General features: G+C 40.0%; 1 protein-coding gene across 1 annotated transcript in view; it reads left to right on the top strand.

The window, feature by feature from the left end:
• The window catches only part of MAL (mal, T cell differentiation protein), a 44,089-nt gene extending 41,619 nt beyond the window's left edge, over positions 1-2,470 (top strand). The window contains exon 4 of the mRNA XM_001373716.4: positions 1,215-2,470. Coding sequence (XP_001373753.1) covers positions 1,215-1,289 — 75 coding nt within the window. The 3' untranslated portion in view covers positions 1,290-2,470. The remainder of the gene's footprint in view (positions 1-1,214) is intronic.
• Positions 2,471-12,416: the final 9,946 nt, after the last annotated feature.

The following is a 12,416-nucleotide window of genomic DNA, read 5'->3' as shown; positions in this document are numbered from 1 at the left end:
GCATACATGGATGTGTTCCCTTCATAAATGAATGTCTCTGTGTTCCTTAGCAACTTCTAAGAAAAGCATCATTTGATCATAAAAAGTTAGAGCTGGAAGAAACCCGAGAGATTATCTGGGGCAACCCATTTATATTAGAGAAGAGAAAACTGAGACCCAAAGAAGTCAGTCTCAAGGTCTCAGAGCTAATTTGTAGGAGAGCTGAGACCAGGAATATTGTTTTCAAGTTGGAAGAGAGTATTTTAGAGAGGACCCTGATAGACCAAGAGAGCATAGAGGGAGGGCAACCAGAATGATGAAGAGTCTTGAGTCCATGCTGGATGAGAATGGGCTGTAGGATCTGAGAATGGTTAGCCTGGAGAAGAGAAGACTTACATGGACAGGACAGCAAAGGTTTTGCTGATTTCCATGAGCTAGAAGTTCAGGGTAATATGCTACCTCACAAATAGGTCATTATCTTCAGGTAGCATCATACTCTGACCCTTCAAAAATGCAGACTGTCTCAAGGATGCATGCCAGAAGACTAGTATGTGGTAGTTTATGTGTGGCAAGGGTGGAGAGGAGAACTTTAGGGTTCTAGGTAGGTTCCAGGCTTTTGTATCCCTTTCATATCATACCCTAGCTGTCCAGAGTTTTCCTAAAGGAAGATGTGGTCAAGGGGAAGAAGTCAATGGTTCTTCTTCCCCTTCAGGGTATCAAGAGCTACTGAAAACAGAGAATGTACCCAAGTTTTGGAGAAAATAGATAGTTTCTTAACTTCTTAACAGCCCTATTTTTCTTTAAGGTCTCTGAACCGCCAGAGATTTTGAGCTGATTACAAGAAGAATCCTTGGAAGAGTAACTAGAGAGATTAGAGACTGGGTTCTTCAGGTGTCTTCTGTCAACCAACAATGTTTATTAATTGCTTGCTATGTGCCATACACATTGGAGATACAAAGACAGGCAAAAAATGATCCCTACCCTCAAGGAACTTCCATCCTAATGGGGGAGAAAACAAGCAAATAACCTTGTGGCTTTGCGAAGGTTTTGCAAACCTTAAAGCACTTTTTATATATAATTTTAAGAAAAGGCTCTATGCTCTATTACAAATATTAATCATATGGATGTTAGCAGGCTTGAACATGGTCAAACAGAATAAAGCAAAGAATGATTCCTGATGGTGTCTTGTCATTTGACACCCCACACTCATCATCCCTCATCTCTTTCGGTTACAGGTGTTTGCCTACGCTGCTACTCTGACATACGTGATCCATGCAGTATTCTCTCTAATCAGATGGAAGTCGTCATAAAGTCCTGTGGAAGTTTACCAAAAAATCCAGAAGGTGTTAACTGATTGGCCAGCCTCCCGGGTAGCTTTTTAGAAGTCAGGGATGCCCACATGGATCTCTGCACTCTTGTTCAAAGTGGGGGGTTAGGGTGAAAACCTATCTGTTTCTTGTTGGTGTTTATCTTTCCTGTCTCATATAACTAACTGCATATGGGGAGTTGGGGGCTTGCTGCGTTTACTCCCAAATATTGACTGCTTTTTCTCATCATTATTTCCTTTTTACGAGGGGCTGAACTCTGGGAGAAGGTAGATGGCAAAATGAGACTCCTCAGATCCCTTTGCTGGGTCCCATTTCCCCATGGCCACTTTCCATCTCAGTCACTCTCACATGCACAGTTTTAGGTCCTTGGGACATCTTGCGTGTTCTAGGGATTAAGTTCTCCCAACAGACTCTTTCTGGAACCAACAGAAGATGATGCATCAGCCACAGAAGGGGATTTAAGCCAGGAAACAACATAGGTGTCGGGTGGCCACGCAAGACATACCAAGGATACAGCCCCTACATGCTTTTGTTTCTTTTCTTTATAAATTGTTTTCATACCAATTTTCTTATGAAATTCTCCAACCTCAGCCAAGACTTCTAACTATAGTTTACATGAAATCCCTTGGTTATAATTGAATGGTGCCTCCCTCAACCCAGTAAAGTTCAAGTAACAAATATGTATATTGGTGTGCCTCTTGGAGGAGTAGGATTCTGGATCATTTTTCATCTTGTCCCAGCTGAGCATCTCCACAGAATGGTATTAGCTTTTGTCTGATAACAGTCTGTCTTTTCAAGTGTTTTTTTTTTAATTTGCCAATATCACTCTTCTATTTCCTCTGTGACTTTCAAAATGCCACCACTATCTTATCAGTCAGTCAGTCAACAAATCTTTATGGAGTGGCCTCTGCAGGCCTCCCCACTGTTGGCAGTCATCTTTACATGGTTGCAGAGTCTACACAACAGCTACTTTACTACAAGGCAAAATAAATTTTGCTGTCTTACCAAAGTATCCTTTAAACCAGGAAGAAGTTATCCCAGATGGGTTATTTTGATTGCTTGTAAAAAAAATCCACTCAAAAACTGTCTTTATAGAGTGGGCCATGTATTTTGTTCAGTAAATTTTCAAATATCAGTGACAACAATAAACTCTATTTTCAACACCTTGCTTGGCTCATTCAGAGGATCAAAGGATTCAGACTCCACAGTTCTGGTTATCAGGTGACAGATGCCCGTTCACATTGCAATGAAGTATTTTATGGGGAAGTAGAAAGAGATATTTCAGAAACATCTAAGTATATTGAGAGACTCCCAGGCACAGTTGGCCAAAAGGTTTCTGGGTCCTATCCCCCACATTCCCTAATGTATTTATTAGTCTGATCTCATGGTCTTACATTTCTTCCCAGTTCCCAAAGCCCTTTCACCCACATCTCTGTGGATCCTCATAACAACTGAGGCAGAAATCATCATACCCATTTGACACATGAGAAAATAGTGCTTTGGAAAGGTCAAGGCATTTGTCCATGGTCAATGTGATTGATAAGGGGGAGGGTCAATGTTGGAGCCCGGGTTGGAGACCTCAACTCTGAGGTCATTTCCTTTCCTAGTTCCTATGCTAGTAGCATGGATGATGATGACTGATAGTTATGTAGTACTTTAAAATTTGTATGCTGCTATTCAATCTTTTTCAGTTATGTCTGACTTTTTTGACACCATTTATGGTTTTATTGAAAAAGATACTGGAGTGGTTTGCCATTTCCTTCTCTGGCTCATTTTATAGATGAGGAAACTAAGGCAAACAGGGTGAAGTGACTTGCCTAGGGTCACACAGCTAAGAAGTGTCTGAGGCCAGATTTGAACTCAGGAAGATGAGTCTTTCTGATTTCAGGCCTGGCATTTTGTCCACTGTGCCACCTAGTTGCCCCCTTCTGGTTCTACCCTAACCTGAATCTCAATATATATTCAACTCCCTCTCCTAGCCTGAAGCAGAATCTCACCATCTTTCCAAGTCCCATCCCAAGAGCCAGTTTCAATTTTACAACAAATGGTTATTAAACACCTATGCACCTTACGAGGTACTGAAGGCACAGGGGAAAAAATTCTGCAGTCTGTATGCTCCAGGATTTCATATTTTCTCAAGATCTGGCAGTGGTACATTATACAGATGCATACCCTTGAGGGATTTACTGAAGGGAAGGGAACATTAAGGCCAGGCAGAGGGAGGTGGTGCTTACTTGGGACCCTTGGGTCTGTGTTGGCATTTCTCAGCATCCCGTTGTCCTTGAGTTGTACTTTTCCTCTGTTCTTCCCATGTGCTCTGGATAATATAGCTGCATTGGAGTTCATAGTCATTTATGTTCATGGTAGAGCATAAGCTCCAGGAGGGCAGCAATGAGCTAGGACTCTCAGCACCCAGTAGACACAATAAAATCATTGTAGAGAGGGGCAGCTACATGGCTCAATGGGTAGAGAGACAAGATGAAAGACAAAGGTCCTGTGTTCAAATGTGGTCTCAGATACTTCCTAGCTGTGGAACCCTGGGCAAGTTACTTACCTTCCATTGCCTAGCCCTTAGTGCTCTTCTGCCTTAGAACAGATACATGCTATTGATTCTAAGACAGAAGGTGAGGATTTAAATAAATAAATCATTGTAGAGACGCATCTCTGTAGTGGAGATAACTGGCATGATGATCTCAATTCATCCTGGCCCCACAACATACTCACTGTATGACTGTAGACTTATCCTCACTCAGCCTCAGTTCCTCATTTGTGAGATGAAATCTTTCATCTGTGAAATAAAGGAGCTGGACTAGATGAGTTGCCAAGGGGCTTTTTGCTTAGGCAGTTAGATGGCAAAGTGGATAGAGACCCAGACCTAGAGTCAGGAAGACCCGAGTTCAAATATGATCCCAGACACTTCCTAGCTGTGTGATTTTGGACAAGTTACTTAACCCTGTTAGCCTCAGTTTCCTTATCTGTAAAATGATCTGGAGAAGGAAATGGCAAACCACTCCAGCATCTTTGCTGAGAAAACCTCAAATGCAATCACAAACAATCAGACACAACTTAAATGATTTAACAACAAAGGAGCCTTCTTTGTTCTAGATCTATGATCCAAGAATCCCTTCAACAACACTTCCATGTATTCAGGGCTCACTATTAGTGAACAATGTGCCTGGCATGTAGTAGGTGCCTAATAAATGCTTATTGACTAAGTGACTGTAATGCACCATGCCAAGACCTATGAATAAAAAGTTGAACTGCAGCTCCTGCCCACATGTGCTTCCAGTTTGGTAAGGGAAATGGGACATACATGCAAATAAAAAGCATATTTAATAAGTGGCCAGTTCCACCTGCCCTTGGGTACCATCTTGGTCTACTTCCCCAGACTCAGTTGGCTCATTACTTCATTGGACCTTTTCCAAAGGAATGAGCAGGCTTCCAGAATCTTAACACAAAACCAAAAAAATTGTAATTGTACATTAAAAGCAACATCAGCATACTCCTACCACCATGACAGGGAGGGGAACCTTGCCTTACGTACATTCTAAACAGGTCACTTCTTGGGATAAAAATCAGGTGCACGTGGCTGCACATGTATAACCTACTTCAAATTGCCTTCTCAAAGAGGAGAGAAGGGAGGGAGGGATGGAGGGAGAGAATTTGGAGCTCAAATTTTAAAAAGAAAAAGGATGTTTTAAAAAATTTACACGTAATTGGAGGAAATAAAATATTTGGAGAAAAAAAATCATAAGCACAGCGATGCCTCCCCATGGATGGATGCATATTGGGCATTCCACCTCAGGGAACAGAAAACTTGACAAGAGGATGGGATGATCAGTGCTTCTACCTCCAAAGTCTATACCACAATGAGAAATATGGCAGCATACACATGCTTCTATACCATTGTTGCATTCAGGACACAAGGACCCATGCCCCATAGCTGGTCAGTTCTTAATGATAGGGAGCAGCAGTTACCTCTGGCCAGCTCACCTTCTTCCTCTTCCCCACAGATGTCTCAGGTTAAGTACCTTTCACATGTGTGAGTTAAAAACACACCAAATAAAAGCCATTGCTTTGAACATCATTGACCTATGTGCTTTTTCTTTGGGAATCTCTAAGTACCAAAAATAGCCCCCAAAACAAAAAGAACAGGCATCGTGGAGTCTTTGGCCATTGAAACAGACTCAAAGGGCAAGGGGAGGAACTGGTCCAGATGGTGGTTATCTTTGTAAGCGTCACATACCCCACACTCAACACAGGCGCTTTGGCTTCCACAGCCTTACAGGTGGCCCATTATCTTATACATCCATAATTCAATAGGCTTCTTTAAAAAAAAAACAACAAAACTCTTACCTTCCATCTTAGAGTCAGTATTATGTATTGGTTCCAAGACAGAAAAGCAATAAGGGCTAGGCAATGGGGGTTAAGTGACTTGCCCAGGGTCACACAGCTGGGAAGTGTCTGAGCTCAGATTTGAACTCAGGTCTTCCTGACCCATGACCCAGCACTCTAACCACTGTGCCACAAACTGCCTTCTATAGTAACTACCTTGTGGCTATTTTATGTAGGCTTGTACTTGAAACTGATGCCAAAGTATACTCTTGCTGTTCCATTACACACATATAACCAAAATTCATGGCAGACCTCCCAAGGTTGTTGTGAAGATCAAGTGAGATAATATTTGTAAACCATTTAGCACAGTGCAAGGCATATAGCAGGTGCTAATACATTATTCTCTCTTTATCTCCTCTCCTTGCCCCAAGGGAGTTCATTCCTGTTGATTCCATTTTGGGCAGCTCTATTTATTTTGAGGGTTTTCCTTCTATGGAGTTAAAATCTGTCTCTCTGCAACTTCTACCCATAGTTCCTAGTTCTGCCCTCTAGGACTAAGCAGTACTCGTAATAAGAATATTAACATTTATATAAAGGCTAACTAAGGATTTTACAAATATGTCATTTGACCCTCACAACAGCCCTAGGAAGGATGCTATCATCATCATCATCATTTTACTGTTGGGGAAACTGAGGCAGCGATTTGTCTAGGGTCACATAAAAAAGTTCTTGTTTAACTTATGACTTCCTGACTCCAGGTCCGATACTCTATCCACTGTACTACCCAGCTACCAATATAGCTGACCTGTCTGTGTTGAAGGCAGAGATGTGGCATGAAGTAATAGAAAAGGCAGAACACCTGGGTTCTACTCAGTATCCTTTCACCAATTATGGGCTGAATAACTTTGGAGATCTTGGGGATTAACCTTTAGGGGCCTCAGTTGCCTCATTTGTAAAATTGAGATTTTACTTCCACCTGAAAGCAGTCCACTCAGTACTTAAAGACATTTATCATGTTTCAATTAGATCTTCTCTACTCCAGACTAGAGATCCTCAGTTGCGTCAACAAATCTTAGTATGACCTAATCATCAGTTCTTTTGCTGTCCTCGTTACCCTATTCTAGACATGCTCCAGCTTGTTTAACTCCTTAAAACATGGTGACCAGAACTGAACAAATTCTCCAGATATGGTCTGACTATGACCAAGGTACCATACTAAGGAACTGTCACTTCCTTCCTTCTGGACAATCGGTTTCTCCGCGAACAGCATTTCTCGAGAACAGCATTGCCTTTTTGTTTGTTTGTTTGTTTTTATCATCATGCAAAATACAATTCTACATTGGTCATTGTTATAAGAGCAAAGTCATAGAAAACCCAGACCCCAAAATAAACCAAAGATACACTGATGTGAAAGAGGACTCCCACAGTTCTTTCTCTGGAGGTGGATAGCGATCCCCGTCATGTCTTTCAGGATTGTCCCACATCATTGCACCACTGAGAGCAGCCACGTTTTCACAGATAATCATGATCCAATATTGTTGTTACCATGTACAATGTTCTCCCACTTCTGCTTATTTTGCTCTAGTATTGCCTTTTTTGCCTGCCATGTCCAACTGAGGTAAAGTTTGCAGTCCACTAAGACCCCTAGATATTTCTTATTGGGATTATTGTCTCACCACATCGTCACCTGTCCTTGACTTATAAAGCAGATTTTTTTTCAACTTGTATAAAAACTACCCATTTTCCTATCAGACTTCACCTTATTATCGTCGTCCCATTTTCTTGCTTGTCAGGTTCTTTTTGGTTCCTGATTCTGTCTGCCAAAATGTTATCCTTCTCTTCTTCGTGGCACCTGCAAATTGTACAAACATGCCTTCTATGCCTTCATCCAAGTCATTGACAAAAATGTTGAACCCCACAGGACTAATGCCAAGTCCTGGGGCATTCCATTAGAGAACTATTGACCCACTGGATATGCTCTTTGAGTCTGGCCATTCATCCAGTTCTTAATTCAACCGAATATTAGCATTGCCCAAAGGAAGAACATAAGAGACTTTGTCAATGGCTTTAATGAGATACAGGTATGCTATGTCTATGGCATTCTTCCTGATCTTCCTGCCTCTGTTTTCTTATCCATCCTTCACTGGGCCACCAGACTGACCTTCTTCAGTCTGGTTGTGCCACTTTTTTACTCAAAACTTTTCAATGACTTCCTATTTGTCTGCCAAATAAAAGTCCTTAATCCTCATATAGCAAGATCACCAGTCTGTCATCATCCCGTCTGTGGAGAATCTCCAGTTTGTTGATGTCCTTCCTAAAATATGATGCCCATATCTAAGCACAATAATCCAGATGTGATCTGATGAGGTGAAAAGAAAGCAGGATGATTATTACCCTTACGAGGGAACAGGATTCTTCTCATGCCACCTCAGATTGCATTAACCTTTTCTGGATGTTATATCACATTCAATCATCACCGTTGGCTCATATTGAACTTTCAGGCTCTGAAAAATTATAGATCTATTGCATCTCCTTTACATTTTACAGCTGAAATTCCCAGATAACTCCCTCTCTTCTTCCCTCCCCTCTCCACACAAGAGAAGACATCATATGCAAACAGATATTTGCATAAATAAAACTATGTCTTGCTTATTTCTTTCAGTTTTTTTCTCAGAGTTGGACATACATGTTCTTCAAACAGTGTTTCTTTTTTTGTATATAATATTTTCTTGGTTCTGCTCATTTTACTCTTTATAATTTCATGTAGGTCTTTCCAGATTTTTGTAATTAATGTTAGTCATTTCTTGTGGTGCCGTAATATTCCATCACAATCACATGCCACAATTTGTTTATCCATTCCATTAACGAACATCCCTTTGATTTCTAGTCCTTTGCTGCCACAAAGAGAGCTGCTATAAATATTTTAGAACAGATTGGTTCTTTTCCTTTTTCCCTGATCACCTTGAGAAACAGACCTGGTAGTGGTATTCCTGGGTCAAAAGGTATGCCCAATTTCATAACTCTTTCAGCATAATTCCAGATTGCTCTCCAAAATGGTATAGTTAGGTTTCTTTTTAACTTGATAATAAGATGTTACATTTATCAGCAATATATTTCATTTTACTCGATTCAGCCCATCATTCTAGCATGTTAAGATACCTTGGCATCCTATTTGTCATTCAGCAGCTATTTTTCACAAATTTGCTCAATATGCCTCTTTTTTTACCTTTCATTTTAGAATCAATACTGTATATTGTTTCCAAGGCAGAAGAGCAGTAAGGGCTGGGCAATGGGGGTTAAGTGACTTGCCCAGGGTCATATAGCTAGAAGTGTCTGAGGTCATAGTTGAACCTAGGACCTCCCATCTCTGAGCCTGGATCTCAATCCACTGAGCCACCTGGCTGCTTCCTAAACATACTATTTTTTACTTTATCTATGTCAACAATAAATTTTAAAAACTGAATAGCCCAGAGCCATAGAATAATATGGTTCCGTGGGTAATTCACTGGAGCCCTACAGATTGATGGCAATTCCTTAAAGATTATTCTTTGGAATTGATTATTTCCCGAGGCTAGGATAAAATTTATGTCAACTGCATTGGTAACATCTAACTATGTTGTATCCATGGCATTTCCCTTCTTACTTTTGCAAGTAGTTTATGTAATGTTGGAATTAATTGTTCTTGGATTGTTTAGGAGAATTTGCTTATAAATCCATCTGGTTCTGGCCTCCCTCTCTCACCTTTGGGAGTTTGTTTATCATTTGTTTAATTTCTTTTTTCTGAGATTTGGCTCTAAGTTCTCTAATTCTTTTCCTGCTAATTTGAGCATTCTATATTTTGGCAAATACCCATCAATTTCATTTAAGTTATTAGTTTTAAGCTTCTAGGTTATCTCCATTACAGATAATGCTTGCTATTGGCTTTGTATAGATGTTATTTATCATTTTAAGGAAAGCAAATTATTTCTTTTCTTTTCCCCATTTTTTTCCTATACTGTTCTTATTTGGTGTTGGAAATAATTTTTTTTGTTCTTTTTTATCTCTTTCTTCAGCTCTTATAGGCATTGTGTCCAATCTGCATTTTTCTTTGATGTTTAACTTACAGATGTTTTCAAGTTGTTGCCTTCTGTTTGTATCTTGAGCTTCCCAGTCACCATAGGAGCTTTTTATAGGCATATGCCTGACCTAATTTTGGGTCTGTGTTTCTGTGCTATGACTATCTATGCCTGATGGTCAGTTCAAGTAAACAAAACTTCATGTATGCCCTTTGGGGAACCAAAGCAAAGCAAAACCATGGTTGAGTGACACTGGCATGAGTTTGTAAGCAATTCAGTTCTGCAAGCAGCAACACGTACATGCCAAGGAGTCAGTCACTGCCATAGCCACTGGGGTCTGGGGCTATTCCATAGCTGTGCTCTGAAAAAGTGAGAGATGAGGAAATCCAGATGTTGCATAGTTTCTCTTTATTCAGTAAGGAGGTATTCCCCCCTTTCTCTATTATGGATAGTATGCATCTGTCAATTCATTCCAATAAGCAATGTTTCTTACATTTTAAAACATTTAAAGCATAACATTTTATGGAAATGAAAAAAAACTTTTCCTTTCCAGGTGTTTTTTGCTTAACAGTTTTTCTTTATTACAAGGAAGGGGTCAATTTTGGGAAGGGAGAGAGGAGCAAGATATCCAGAAGTGACAGAGAGATGAAAACAAGACACCAATGAAATTTGGTTTTTTAATAAGTGGAAAATGAAAGAACTTAACTATGACCTAAATTTAGTAATGCATTTTCTGTTTAAAATGCTGATACTAATAATTCCCACTTACACAGTGATTAAGATTTACAAAGTACTTGCCTCACAATAATCCTGTCAAGTAGGTTGGACAAATATTATTATCTCCCTTTTTCACTTCTTTTTTCTAAGATAAGGAAAGACTCTGAGAACTTAAATGACAGCTAAATTTGCCTAGTCACTAAGTGTACAATGGAGAATCACAGATTTAAAACTGGAAGAGTTCTTATAGGCTGCCTGTCGAACAAAATGTATTTTGTTTGTTGTGGTTGTTTAATTGTTTTCAGTGGTGTCTGGCTCTGCACGACACCATTTGTGATTTTCTTGGCTAAGATACTTGGAGTGGGTTGCCATTTCCTACTCCAGCTAAATTTCCAGATGAGGAAACTGAGGCAAACAAGGTTAAGTGACTTGCCCAGAGTCACACAGCTAGGAAGTATCTGAGGCTAGATTTAAGCTCAGGAAGATGAGTCTCCTTCATTCCAGGCCTTTTGCATTGCACCACAGATAATCTACGTTGTATGCTATTTATAAGTAGTTAAGAGGAGAGATAGCATGGGTTAATGGATGAAGAACCAGACTTGGAACAAGGAAGGTGTCTGCCTGTTACCCTGGACAGGCCATTTGACCTCTCCACATTCCTAGGAAAACTTCTGAGGCTATAAACATAGCAATTTCAGATGTCGATGTTATATCCTTACCGATTAGAGCTGTTCTATATATACATATATAAAACCACAATCATATGGTAAAAATAAATGATTTTGAAAACTTTTATAAAATGATGAAGAATGAAATGAGCAGAACCAGGAGAACAATTATACAATCACAACAACTCTGCAAAGACAAACAATTTTGAAAGTTATAAGAATTATGATCAGTTAAGTGACTATATGAGTCCAGATGATTAATTTACATGAACATTTTCTCCACCACTTTCTTAAATATAGACAATCAACAAAACAATAAGTGAAGCCCAACTAATATTTATTGATTTCCAAAGTTGAAATACTCATACTGAAAAATTAACAATTTACTCTGACTGGGAAGTTCAAGCTGGCACCAGTACGCTCTGGTTTCAATGTAAGGAAGGAGAGAAGAAGTCACCCCTGTTCTAGCTGCCTGACCAAATGAAGTAAAATGAGTTGCTAGTTCCTACTTGGAAGCCAATGATTGGATTCATAGTTCTATTATAATCTATTCAGTTATGTAGGGTCATATTCCCTAGATTTGGATTACCTGGACCTCTTTCTGTTTCTATCTGCTTCCTTCTGCCTTTTTTTTTTAAACCTTACCTTCTGTCTTGGAATCAATATTAATTATTAATCATTAATCAATATTAATTATTGATTACAAGACAGAAGAGTAGTAAAGGCTAGACAATTGGTGTTAAGTGACTTATGCATGGTCACATAGCTGGAAAGTGTCTGAGGACAGATTTGAACCCAGGTCTTCCCAACTCCAGACCTGGCACTTTATCCACCATACTACCCAGCCTTCCCCAACCCTTCATTTTAGAGAAGAAACAACTAAGTCCCAGAGAAGACAAATGACTTGGCCAGAGATCACACTGGTAGTAAGGGACAGAGTAAGGATTTGATCTCTGTGCTTCTGACTCCAGATACAAGGCTTTGTCTTCTCTACCTTGAGTTTTAGTCCTCCCTGGGTGAGTGGCTATGACACCTTGGGCCAGAGTTGCTCCACTTGTTAGGGCTTCATTTTTCCCAATTGTAAGATGAGGATATCCCAGCTGATGCCTAATGTCCCTCCACCTCCAGCATCCTGTGCTCTATCAGTAAGATTCTGAGTTACAAAGGCCCTTCAAACGAGAAAAGGGGTTATTGAAGGCAGCTGATTGCTCTCTGATTTAGGGCATCTCCTCCTCTTAGTTAATCATTACTCCCCCTTTGGGTGCTTTCTTTCTGTGTAAATCACTGTGAAACCTGGAAGGACAAGAAGACCCAGAGGAGAAGGCTAAGAGGGG

This window comes from Monodelphis domestica, chromosome 1 (assembly GCF_027887165.1).
Source record: "Monodelphis domestica isolate mMonDom1 chromosome 1, mMonDom1.pri, whole genome shotgun sequence".
NCBI lineage: Eukaryota > Metazoa > Chordata > Mammalia > Didelphimorphia > Didelphidae > Monodelphis > Monodelphis domestica.
This window is presented reverse-complemented; position numbering and strand designations above follow the sequence as displayed.